This window comes from Branchiostoma belcheri, unplaced genomic scaffold (genome assembly GCF_001625305.1).
Source record: "Branchiostoma belcheri isolate BF01 breed outbred unplaced genomic scaffold, Haploidv18h27 scaffold16, whole genome shotgun sequence".
Classification (NCBI taxonomy): Eukaryota; Metazoa; Chordata; class Leptocardii; order Amphioxiformes; family Branchiostomatidae; genus Branchiostoma; species Branchiostoma belcheri.
The window spans coordinates 3,527,126-3,540,073 of NW_017803046.1; the positions used below are offsets into that span (position 1 = coordinate 3,527,126).

The 12,948-nt window shown below is 40.9% G+C and overlaps 1 protein-coding gene across 5 annotated transcripts in view; it reads right to left on the minus strand.

Moving 5' to 3' along the window:
• Nucleotides 1–12,196, minus strand: part of LOC109465999 (nuclear receptor subfamily 6 group A member 1-like) — a 91,659-nt gene extending 79,463 nt beyond the window's left edge. The window contains exon 1 of one of the 5 annotated variants that reach the window (XM_019763507.1): nucleotides 11,764–12,196. In XM_019763507.1, coding sequence (XP_019619066.1) covers nucleotides 11,764–11,917 — 154 coding nt within the window. In that variant the 5' untranslated portion in view covers nucleotides 11,918–12,196. Of the gene's footprint in view, nucleotides 1–8,880; nucleotides 8,918–11,763 lie in introns of those variants that run through there. The other 4 variants (XM_019763509.1, XM_019763508.1, XM_019763510.1 and 1 more) reach the window with 4 other exon arrangements.
• Between the last annotated feature and the right edge of the window lie 752 nt (nucleotides 12,197–12,948).

Genomic DNA, 12,948 nt, shown 5'->3' on the forward strand with positions numbered 1-12,948 from the left:
ATACTGTAATTTAATCCCGGAATACCATGTATAATTAAACACGAACAGAAAGGCCACACGATATCATGCTCTAGAGTTTAAGGTCGTAGAATTTTTTCTACCAAAATTGCAAAAATCCCTCTTACAGCTTGTAAATACTTGCGCAACACTTAAGCTCAGCAAAACTCTTCTTTGCTAGCTTCGGCACGAGTTCGGACTAATTAGCATACAGCGCAAAGTGTTAGTCGTACAAAACGCGGAAGATGTCATAGGACATGCTGACATAAGGGTTGGGCATGGAAGAAATCATCTCTTACATACCAGTAGTATAAGTTTAAAATTGACAGAACAAAAACATTTTGGATACAAAAGGAAATAAAGACACAACGCTAGAACAATTGTACCTGAGCACACCTGAAAATGTTTTTTTAACCTATGAATAAACTATGAAGGACTGTGAATAAAACCTTATTCATGGTTACATAATGTTATTTAACATGATGATATAATTTTTACATGTCATGTCATAAAAAACAGGGAGGCCTTGGCCTTCGAACGTGTGTGCTGTTTGCTTGGCTGACTGCTCAAAGGATCTACTTTTGGCGCGTAAGTTTAAACTTACAGGCAAGAATGCGAAACACTCCCAGTGTAATGACCTGTTCTGACCCCAGGTCACCATGGGTCACCGCTCCGCCGCCAGCCAATCAACAACTGTTATCAAGAATTCACTTAAGAGTGCGCATTTACGGAAGCACTACACGATTACCGCGCCATGATTTAAAATCAACTCGTGCCGGGGAAAACAACATTTCCTCGAAAAAATAGATTGGACTACTGAGACTTGACGACAAAGTACTCCCAGCTTTTCTTCAACAAAAAGTGCTGCCAAACATATTTACCTGAAGGGCCCTGGGTTAGTCTTACATAAACATCAGTGACCTAGTTCTTTCACTTGCCATAAGAGCCACAGGCCTTGTCTCTGCCCTTCTGTACCCCAGCACAGATTACCTGACAATCACTGACAGCCCTGCGAAAGGCCATGCAAATAACCCAGACTTCGACTCCTTCCCTTTTAACCACACTTCAACCCATTTACCAAAGAACTCTGAAAAGAAATAACTTGTAAAGTACTAACTAGCAGGTTTGACCCACCAATGTTCACCTGTTTAATCCACCATTGGTTACCAAGCCCAAGCCCAGTTAATTAACGACCGGGCTAGAAGAGAGATAGCAGAGGGCACCTATTATGGAAGATTAGCACAGTTTAACCTTTAAATCAGTCTTACTATGCTATGACACTGTCTGTTTTATCTATGATTATTATCACAAGTTTGTATACTCATCCAGAAAGTACTACAAGATAACGGTTTGCTCCTAAAAATGCTTGTGAAGTTTACAATCTCCAGTAGGTCTTGAAGATGGACAAAATCAATGTTTCTATACTAGCTTCATCTTTTCTTAGCCTTAGGACCCTCTTGACATCCTTATAAATTGTGCATATCCCTCCTTCAGTTTTTCACATCACTCACCAATTATCGAGTGAAGATTGATCATCAAAGCTGGTCATTTATCATCCCTTTTCTCAGGCCCCACACTTCCATGAAAAATTGCAAGAGAAATTCACCTAGATTTGGGACCCTTTCATTTGGTCTCCTGTTTCATTACCATGACAATTCACACGTGCCACACGTCTCAGTGTTTCAATGGGTGAAACGGCTAAGTCTACCTTTCGTTCAATCATCCTCCTATTCAAAAAACAATTACCAACGTCCATTTTCCTTATTGCGGGGCACAATACCTCATCAATATTTGCCAGTATTTACAAAGCATCAAACATCTCCTAACTGCACAGAAAGCTCCAAGATGACAGCTCTTGGCTTTCAAACATTCAATTTACACCAAGATTTTATCAGGACCTGCCTACTGTTCATGACAATGCACAGAATTTTTAAAGTCCATACATTGGAAATAATTCATGACTATGTTATGCCTATAATATGAGTATGGAGACAGGTAGGGAGTAAAATGTAACATTATGAAAGAATTAGCCAGAAAATTTTTTCAAAATGTTTCTGATCAAGAAAAAGATTCAAATGGAATAGGCCTCAGTGAACTTGACAAGAGCAAGCATCTTTCATTCTCATATGAAGTTTTTCCTTGTCCTGGTCATTTTTAACAGAGAATGTTTTGACCTTCATTTAGGACTGTCAGTAATACTAAGAGAGTGGAGTTACATGTTGACCAGTAAAGCAAAGTGGAACAGCATAAACAAGGCTGTACCAAATCCTAACTCAAAATTGTATAGCCTCATTGGTAAGTACTATTCTCACATTGATAGTGTAATATATTTGCCTCAAAAATCATCCTATAAAATCAAGAAATCCATCCAGTCATTTCTGTGATTAAATTTTGCCAACAGCTCTCCACATGACTGGGCTATAAATACATCACTTTTTAAGTGTTTCTATTTGTCTTTGTGCTTGCAATGTTCAGCAGTATCATGGTGATGATGACATGTTCCCTGTGTGTACCACAGCAGTGTCTTTCTTCTCTGCCCCAGGACTGGACACAGATCTGTTTACATAACCCTTCAACACTGGCTCCCAGGTTGGGGCCCCAGGGTATTGTGACCCCAATCTCATTCTGGGGCCTCTGAAAGGAAAAACACTTTTCAAGTAGCCTCCATTGACAGGACTTCATTTTTCACCTATTTAAACCGCAGATCTCCGTGATTTCGGAGTGCGCCGGTCCGCGCGCAATCAATGGTTAGCGCGGATACTGCTGTAAAGCGGGGTGCTGTAACATTAGCCACTTTTCACGGGGGCGCAAATTAGCTGAGCCTGCTGATAGGTCAACAGTGGGGCTAAAGAGAGGAGAGGGTCTTCTAGCTTCTGTGATTGGACTGGCACCATGCCAGGTTACCACCTGTTGGCTGGAAGGACCGCCTCGCCCAACGCTCTACAACTCCGACCTAGTTGTTCACATACAATTAGGTACCAAGGGGGAAGAATTTGCCTTTAGGATTTTCCCATGCAGCAAGGTCCAGCTCTAGTACGGTAATGTGATAGGACTGACCATTGACCTTTGCACATGCTGGACAGCTGGTGTGCTTTTAATCCTAGGACTTCACTGGTAAAGGACAACCCTATATGTGGATCCAGGCAACACTTTGTAAACAACCTGCACAAGCATTACACTAATACTTTTGGTCACACCACACTCAAAGTTCAGGTAATACAGCATTTGCCCATAATCTATGGGGCACAATTTAATATATTTTTCACAATACATTAATTTAACATTCCACAGTTGAACATCTATTGTGCTTATTTTCCTCAACATGGTCAATATTTCTTTCGTACAACTTTAGACCACTTAAAAGCATCTAAAGGAAAAAAACAATTTTCACATTTTAACAACACCTGCATTTCTTCAGGGAATCTATTACATACACCCAATCATAAAAAACGCTGGAAAATTTATTGCACTGTCATCACACTTTTGTACTATAATTATGTAACCTTTCCTTAAACTGAACATTATCTTTGTTGCAAATACTAGCTTGCGTAAAAAAAAACATGTATATGACAGCGTAACTTATAGCAACGCAGAAATGCAAACATGTGGTTATATTATCTCCAGCCCAGTATGACTGGAGGCAGTGACCCTATTCCATCAGCAGGCACGTGGCCAGGCATTGACTTTACAGCAATAAACTAGGTCATGACCTAATCATATATCCTGCTGTAGGCTGATGATGTTTGGGCTCAGAACTGCTCACATGGGGGTGATGGGTGGGGGTTTGGCGGTGGCAAACAACCACAATAGAACTCCAGAAATAGGGACACTGAATTACATGTAGAACATGATCAAAGCAGTTTACAAAGGATAAGAACATGATCAAAATATAACACAATTTGATTGTGGGATTGGATAGCTATATGTGAGAAATGTTGCTGAAATGCAATATTTAGAGTACTTTTCCCAGCTCTTGGCCTTTGATAGTTTCTGGACGTAAGGTTTCTTACGAAAGCCAATGGTGAAAATCATCCATAATCATTATTCCATACTAAAGGATTATGCAATAGTCTGAAACTGAGGAAAATTGCACAAACATGTTCCATAATTCATATGAGCAGGACATCAAAAGACTGAAAAACATTGGAACCAATAACATATTGTCTTTGTTAAAAAAAAATTTATTTCTGTGAGGGTAACAAATCTTCAAATTTATTTTTACTGTCAAAATTGTCTCAAAATCTCAACAAGCCAAATTAGGAAAGCTTGAGATAAGATGAAATCGTGAACTAGAGAAATTCATTTCTAACTACCTGACCATTTTAAAACATTAGTCTATGCCATATGATTACATAAATATATTAAGAAGAAGAAGATTACATAAATATAAATGAGGGATGACTTGAAAGTTGCTCTTGTCCTGTCTTTTTGGATAGATACAGACTTGTTTGTGGGGGAACAGTTACAACATGTAATTTCAAACAGGGAGCGTTTTGGAAGAGAGAAATTTGCCCATTTCAAAATTCTGTTGCAACCTGGCTGAAGCTAGCTACACCTGAAAAGAAGTGACTTCTGTATAGTTGAACATTAACATTAACATTGTACATTGCAGGAACTTTTAGAATGCTTTCAAATGTTCTGAAACAATTCTTTTGCTTGAATGGAATTTAATAACACGTTCACAGGTGTCTATACAAGTCCAAAGACATCATTTGCCTATAAGTTTTCATTCTTAATAGCTCCAAAAATGACATACAGCATAGGGCAGCCTATTCTAACCTCAACCTGCTGAAGTAACATTACATGTAGTAATTTGGACCCAAATTTGTATTGATTATGGACTTACACAGCAGTGATATCTCTGTTGCTTCTTGATCTCCAATACCAGGTAACGTTACTAGTAGTAGTACTGTATTCTATGTACTAGTTACTAGCACTATAACTTATTTGCCATACACTGGCATACTTAATACACACCAATACCAAATGACTACCTCTAATACGAAACCAAACACTGTCCAATCATACTAACCAACAATAGTAGAACAGGTGGGAAAATCTGAAGACATCTGTGGTTGTTTCACCTGGCGTCTTTTCCCAATAATTTGTCACAAAAAACACAAGACACGTTTTCCAAGAAATGGTCTGAATTTCACGACTGAAGCATCAAAGCCTACTTCTTCTTTTTTAAAAAATAAAGAAAAATTAATGAATTGGACAAGGTCTTGAATATCTATTGGATTTGGCAGCTTGTAAGGCGAAAGAGCAGCAAAAGTGTCTCATCTTTCAAATGTGATTAATTGGTCTGGATGTATTGGTTAAACTTAAGGCTGAAGGAGCTACATTCTTAGGTCCTCATCTTCTGTTCAAGCGTATTGCTTCTGTTGGTGTTTCTTCTTTGTATTTTGAACAAATAATTTTCCATAACACTTTTCCTGACTTTTGTAGGGAAAACTGCTTCATATTTCTAAAAGAAAAGGGTTATCAGAAACGTTCTAAGCCCTTCGATCATCCTATTGATGCCCTATTGAATTTGTTTGTTGTATTTTTTAGCTGATTCAAGAACACATACTTGTTTTCAGGTTGAAGATATCTCTTACAAAAGGGGGGAATCCAGTGTTTGAATTTGTGATGATGTTGCAAATAAGACCCTTTTGTTTTCAATTCTTGTTATCCTAGGATCTCTTTCTTATCTCCCAGCATACCTAGAGCAACTACACCTCATCTCCAAGGGTCAAAGGGCAAACTTACTGATTCTGAAGGTCCTTGGCCTAAAAAGAAAAGTAGGTTATTGGGTTTGGGGTACAAGTGGGACAAGCTCCACTCATTTAGTTTGCCAAACTAAATGGCGCGGCAACAATCGTGTGTACCTACAGTTAGTTTCAGCCAAGTGCTACCATAGAGGCTAAGAAAGGTTTGCTTTTCAGTAGTCAATTTGAACTGGTTTTTCTGCTTTGCAGGGACCATTGTCTTCAAATCAGTACCTGCTTCCTTCTTTATGAACCATTGAATGGACTGAAATTTTCTTACTGCTATTGTCCCTCTGGTGAGATGCATAAGGAACTAGGAGTGAATAGAAAAGAAATGGCTCTTTAACTTTAACTAGCCAAATGGCTACCTCAGTGTGATTCAGGTTAACGCAACTTGGAAATTTTGTTTGGAGATTTGAACAATACTGTGAAAAATTGTCCAACCCTGAATACTGTGCTGAAATGCCAGGAACCAAGGTAGTTCTACATACTTTTCATTCCTTTGTTTCTTTTCTCAAGCTTTACAATCCTTTCAATAGTCTTTTCTAATTATTCAACATTTTTAGAGCATTCCCTATATCATAAGGTGAACATATTTTCCTGCACAGTAACATGTTGGCTTCAGTTCTTCAATTTGTTGTCCTAAAACTCCTCCAAATCAATCCTTATTAGTGTCACAGCGAGTTAGAAGTCTGGAGTTTCAGCCCTTACTGTCGGCCATCTCTCCATTGTTCCCCTACACAAACATGGCACCCCAGCCCCACATCTATCTGATTCACCTGTCAGCGCTTCAGGGTGGGGCTATTGTCTCCTCAGGTGGAAAATTGGACTTCAGACTTCCAACGGGTTTGTCAAGAAGTTCCCACGCACCTTAAGAAAGGAGCCTTCCAGCTAGGGGTCTTAATATTAACTACCAGAGCCAGTTCCCTGTTATGCTTTGGATGGTGAAAAGGTGATGGCTTGCTATATGTCTTCCAAGAGTTCAATAGTTTCCGTTTTCTAAGGGATCAGATAAAGATCAATGATAAATTCCCAATGGCAACTCTAATTATCCGGTTTCAATAGTCCCTGGACTGAATATTTGTCACCACTCCCTTTTGCCTTTTCTACTTTGTCCACTTAACCTCACAGATATTCTTTTTTGAGTAGCAACCCAACATATGTTTCTCTTTAAGCTAAAATAAAAGATGTGAAATGAAGAAAAGATGCAATTTTCCATTTTGGTTAGGCATAATTCTGTTGTCCATTTGGTACTTGATTTTCACTCATTTTCTTTCTCATGAACAAAAGGGTTGCCCATTCAACAATAACAAATAGAAATTACTTATGGTACATCTTCTCCCAAATGTCTTTCCTTGAGTCTTGACTTCCAAACCCATGTCTCCAAATCATAAGGTTTACAATTGAAAAATCTTATCACAAATCACAGAAGGTGAAACAATCAATTTGTTGCGATAGAAAACAAGTCCTGGCAATTACATACACGGTTCCAAATCCTGACCCGAATACCAACAGAAAATGATAACCCCAATATTGCATCCATCATATGCAATCACAACCGCTTACTGCATGCTGAAAAATGCTTCCCGACATGACCCAGATAAATGTCTGCTATAGAATATCTTAGTCTTCAGAGAGAGGTGGAGGTGTAGTGTACATTTTCATTCAAGCGGATGTTTAATTAGCAGGTTCTTCTCACAACCTTCAGTAACGTAATACTCATGACCTAGTAAATGCAGCCACTACAAAAGATGACACACTTCCAGAATAGAAAAACTTTCCCAGCCCCTTTCAGAACAAACAACCAGATTAAACTTACCATACCTTACCAGCCTGTCCAGGTCTCCGTTACATATGGATGTAAGAGAAAGAAATCCACAAGAATCTAAAAAGAATACATTAATATTGCCATGAACAAGATGTTGGTGTCTTCTTTATGACGTGATGGTTGAATGAAATGCAACTAGAAAATCTTTATGCCATGTAAGGCAACATGAATTCAAGTTGGGTGCCACTGTTAAAATACTAGATTACAAAAACCAGGGTTCAAAATATGGATGTAGTACTTTTTTTTCTTCAGGTTTCCCAATGGGTAACCTAAGCCCAAAGTAACTTAGGTTGCCCACTAGAACTTTAGACTGCCCAGTTACAACCTAAGTTGCAGCATAGGGACTGCTGACGTCACAGGGTCGCCGTCCGGCAGAACATTTGCAAAAAAAAACACAAGATATCCAATCTTCGCTGGCAAAAACAGGGTCGCTGTTCTGGAGGCCATCCGCATCCACATCTTCGCTGGGAAAACACATTTTTGTGCGAAACAATATATGGTTGCATGGCACAATCGTGCAACCAGGTATTGCCCACCCTGAAAATTAGTTCTCCTTTCCTAACCAGTCAATTCATTCTTTAATTTTCAAACTCACTTGGGTGCTAAACTTGGATTGTTGGAATAAAACAAAAGACATGTATTTTAAAGCAACTGTGTTCTGACAATATTAACTTGAACTTGCATTCAGGAACTTTATTTGTTATTGGTATGTAATTTTCTTGGACAAACTTCAAAAAAATTTTATATGTATAACTTCACGACATATTATGGAAGACATACAGAGGCATATGTCCACATAAAGTGATAAACCTCCAAAGAAACAAAGGCTGTATGCTGCTAAGCAGTGCATGACTTGAGGTTGTCAACAGCCCTTGGTTTAACATTTCTTTGTCTCCAGTTAAAAGTGCAGCTACAAGAACAATTAGTTATAATTCTGGGCAATTTAACCCTCCCTTCTGCTAGATTTAAGTTTCTGAAAAATTTACATCTATTTTTCTTTGTTACACCTACACATCGTTATGAAGTGACTCATTTAAGTCAAATTAACCGAAACAAATTAACTCTTTTCTAAGTGGGATGAACTGTTATTTTAACATAATTCTACCTTACAGATGGTAGCTTAATAAGTTTAAAATAGTTGTTTGTAACAACAGAAGAAGAGTTCATCTGTTTGAAGACACTGTTTGTCAATGAACTAAACCGTCCTTTTCCAAACAACCGAACTGGCATGAAGAGCTTTGTTGGACAAAGGGTTGGCGGGCCCTCCTGTTTGGATACAAAATGGACATCAAAGAAAGATCCTACCCTGTGAGCCAGGTTGACTCATCTCTTCTTCAATCAATCAGACTTGATTTTGCTGAAAACCCGGAGAATCAATCATTACCGAGGCATGGAGACTGGAAGAGGGGGTAAATTAAATCAAGCCGACTGTGATGAACAGAAAACAAGACTTGGAATGATGATGTTAGAGGTTGTCAAGTGACCTTTCCCTAATAGGCGAATGCAGGGTTCAACGGTTGCCTTGTTTGCCTGACCCCCATTCTCCATAGGGAGGGGACAATGGCCAGCCAGCACCCGATCTCCATGCCTCACCCAAAACAATTCACTCCATGCTAATCCACGGGGAGAAAGAGCGCTTATCTAGTCGAAACTGGAGCTTCATTTGTTGGTGCAATTCCATAATATAAACTCTGATAAAACCAAACTGTACCTTCTTATGGAAAAAAAATATACATTAAAAACAAGTTGAAGCATACATGTAGTAGTGCTTCTCATGAACATGAAAAAGCCAAGTATGCAACTCTCATGAGTCATCATTGCCATCTTCTGAGGCAACTACACGAGTTGAGTTCTGTTCTGTTCTAAACAACAGCAGTTATCTCTCATGGTTTACTTCACTTTGCATTCAGAGCAGATGTAACTAGAACAACTGTCCATCAGAGTCATCAGTTTCCAATACTCTTCCAGATTTTTGTTCCAAGAGAGAAGCAATGGTTTGCAGACTTCACCTGGAAGTCTTCTACTCTGGAAAGGGAAAAAGCATTCTATACAATATAGGTAGAACATTAGCATCAGGTATTTCATTGGCAATCAGCAGTGCCCTCTTCTTCTGAAAGTCTGATACCAAATATTGGACATTTTCACGTTTTCCTGTCTAGCCTTTTCAGAGCATTGTCCTTATAGACCATTGAGGATTGCAGGGTTAGAGGGAGAGTAGAAGTGGACAAAGAAAAAAAGACAAACCCATGTAACGTTACATTTCATACACAGGAGAAAACAAAGCACAACAAAATGGAACAAGAAATTTATAGGGTATCAAACATTATCCATATGAAATTCACTGGAAAATAATTAGGGAAGAAACATGTTGGAACTCTCTTCTCTCCCAATACTAGTAATCCTTTCTACTCCAGTTCAAGGATTTTTCAGTCCACTTCTGGTACTTGTAACTTGGCATGTTTTGTTCCATTGTAACAGCATGGATGTTACAGTGCCTAATAAAGGACATAATCATATCTTTTCAAGTACCATATTGCCACCACACTATTCTGTGACCGAGTAAATGGGTGATAAAGCAAGTATAACCGCTGGTGCGAAGGGGGCTGAATTTGGGGTCAGGTTTAGTCCAGCCTTATAGAGACATTTGGCATCTGGGGGACAAAAGGGTGCGGCCCTGGCCATGACCTGGTCAACCCAAGGTTACCTCACTTCACAATCTTCCTAAACTTCATCCACAAAATCTGTTTTCCTGGCCAGGTTTAACACATGAACACGAGCATCCACTGCTTGTAAACTTGAAGTTGATGTACATTAGATGGGTTCTGCCTTTTCTATTTAATAGTCTACCATTGCACCTCAGTTCGAAGAAACCACTGTGAGAAAGCCGGCGGCTGTCCAGAAACGGTCAAGTTACTCCATAAAACCCGGTATTACCGTAGTACATGACATTGTAAATGTTCAGAGCTCCCAAACTAGAAACAGCATGTGTGAGTGTGTCTGTGTGTGTACGGTGTGTGTGTGTGTGTGGTTTACTCCAGGAGTTTGAAGTTTTAATGGATTCTTTTTTTATTAGAGCTCGTGTGTGTGTAAAGGTTGGCTCCAGAAATGCCCAGTGCCATTGTTCCAAGGGCACACAATGAGATAGGGTTAGCGGCCTGGGAAAAATAAGCACCCCAGCTGCTGACCACCCTCAATAGCTGACCATGACAGATGAAAAGAAGTGGCCACGGACAAAGGGCTGACCGGGGCAAAAAGGAAACCCCTCGGTCATGGTGAAAATCCACGGCCTTTCACATGGATACGAGGACTGGAAAGGCGGACAAAACAGTCGCCTTAGAGCAGGACAAGGTCTCTAAAAAACTGAAAATTGCCCGTCGGTCCCACTGGCTGGCACCCGATCATTTTGGCGTGAACTCGTGAATGTTTACGTGTGAGAAACGCGCTTTGGGGGACATAAAAACAAACCTGAAAAAGTTTATCATCGAGAACAAAAACGTACGAAGTTCTGTTGCACGGAGTTATAGCTTGATTTGGGGAAAAGGGTGTAATCTACACTGTAAAAACACACAGAAGATCGCGGCTCTGTAACCGACATCACACCAGTCGGTCCGGCGGGAAGCCATCGCCATAATCCCGCCCAGGTTGCATAATGTTTACCGAACAAACTCTACAACAACCAGGGTTTTCCTTCTAGAAAAACGTGATACAAATTACGTAGGAAACCCCATTCTTCTGAACACATTCCCAAACCACATATTAGTTTATAAGGTCAGAAAAACCCATCACGACTCTGATGTTCAAACTGAGAGGATTCCCCAGTGCAGTTCCCAATAAACAACGGCCCGCCATTCACACATACACGCCACACACAATCACCTGTTAAAAATTTGCATTTCGCAACCTGCGTGCATTTTTACACAAACTTTAATCAACCACCGAGCCAGCAACAACAACTTTTAACCCGAGCCGGGCGGCGATCGTGAAGCCTGCGGCCGGCACAGTTCAACCGAGGCGGGCGGCCCGGGAGAGGGGAAAAGCAGCGCTGTTGTCGTTGCCGGGCTTTTGAACTGAACTAGTCCTCCTATCCAGGACGGTGGCCGGGGCCGGGAAAAACCACGTTGTACCACGCGGTAACGTGCCCTACTTCCCCACATACACGATAAATCTGCCTACAGGACGGGGACTTACTTGATGAGGCGGGTGAGGCACCGGCAGCGGTTGTCACGGCCAGCGGGCTGGCCTGACCGAGGAGAAGGGAGCCGGGGAAGGCCGGGGACGATGCCGCGGAGCCTCCTCCCGGCACGCCCCCAGCGCCAAGGCCGGGACTTCTGTCCATGTCCATCGGTGACTATTGTCTTGAGGTAGTTGAGGTCACAGGTGGAGGTTTTGGTCGTCCTTCCTAGGATCGCATGGCCCGGCGGACAGTCGGGTTCAAGCAGTATCTTCCGTCCAGCTAAATGTATGGCGTGCAAGATTCAAACCCGCACCGCGCACTTGACCTAGATTTTCCTTTGTAGCAATATATCCCTCCGCGGAACAACATTGGAAGTCATCGCTACCAGGCCGTCCAGTTCTTTCCTATTTCAGTCTAAATTCTCAAAACTAAGTCATGAGATTTTTTAGCAGAAGCTGATATATCAGCACTACACTTGACGTCTTTTTTATCGTTTGAGAAGTCAACAACGTGGACCTATTTTCTGTCCGCAGACAAGGGATCGCGCAGGCAGTGGCTGCGTGCAGCGGTGGGTCAAGCCTCATGACCTTTGGACATTTACATACACCCACAATCCTCCAACTTGCGATTTGCATTTGGATGAGGGGCTGACCTAGTTTCTAAGGACATGCGCATACACCTGCTGGGACCTGCCCCGCCCATCATCACCAGGACGGGTCAGTTTACAACCGCGTGGCATGGAGGGACAGTCCCCTAATCAGTGGCACGACTTCCATACTGGGACAGCAACACGGACTGGTCACCGTGCATGGCCGCCCTTCTAATGAAGTTCTATTAATTCTCCCTGTTCAGCTGATACTATTCGCGTCCTTCAAATTAGCTTTTCCACGAAATATCGTCCCCTCTGGCAAAATAAAAGGATCAAAACAACCTTAAAAGAATGACTAAAATTACTGCTGCTAGCTAGTATGTGACTCGGTGTTACAAAATCCGATGTAGTTAATGCTTGATATTGTCAAGGACGTTCTATCGAAGCTTGATATTATGAAGAGCTGATAGTGAAAATTCGAAGCATCCAAACACTAAATGTAAAGTCTGCTACAGTACATGCCAATATCTTCATAAATGTCCGAAAATTTGATACTGCGAATTACAAACTTTATTCGCATTGTAAGGCCGCAGTAGTCCATACAACGTAT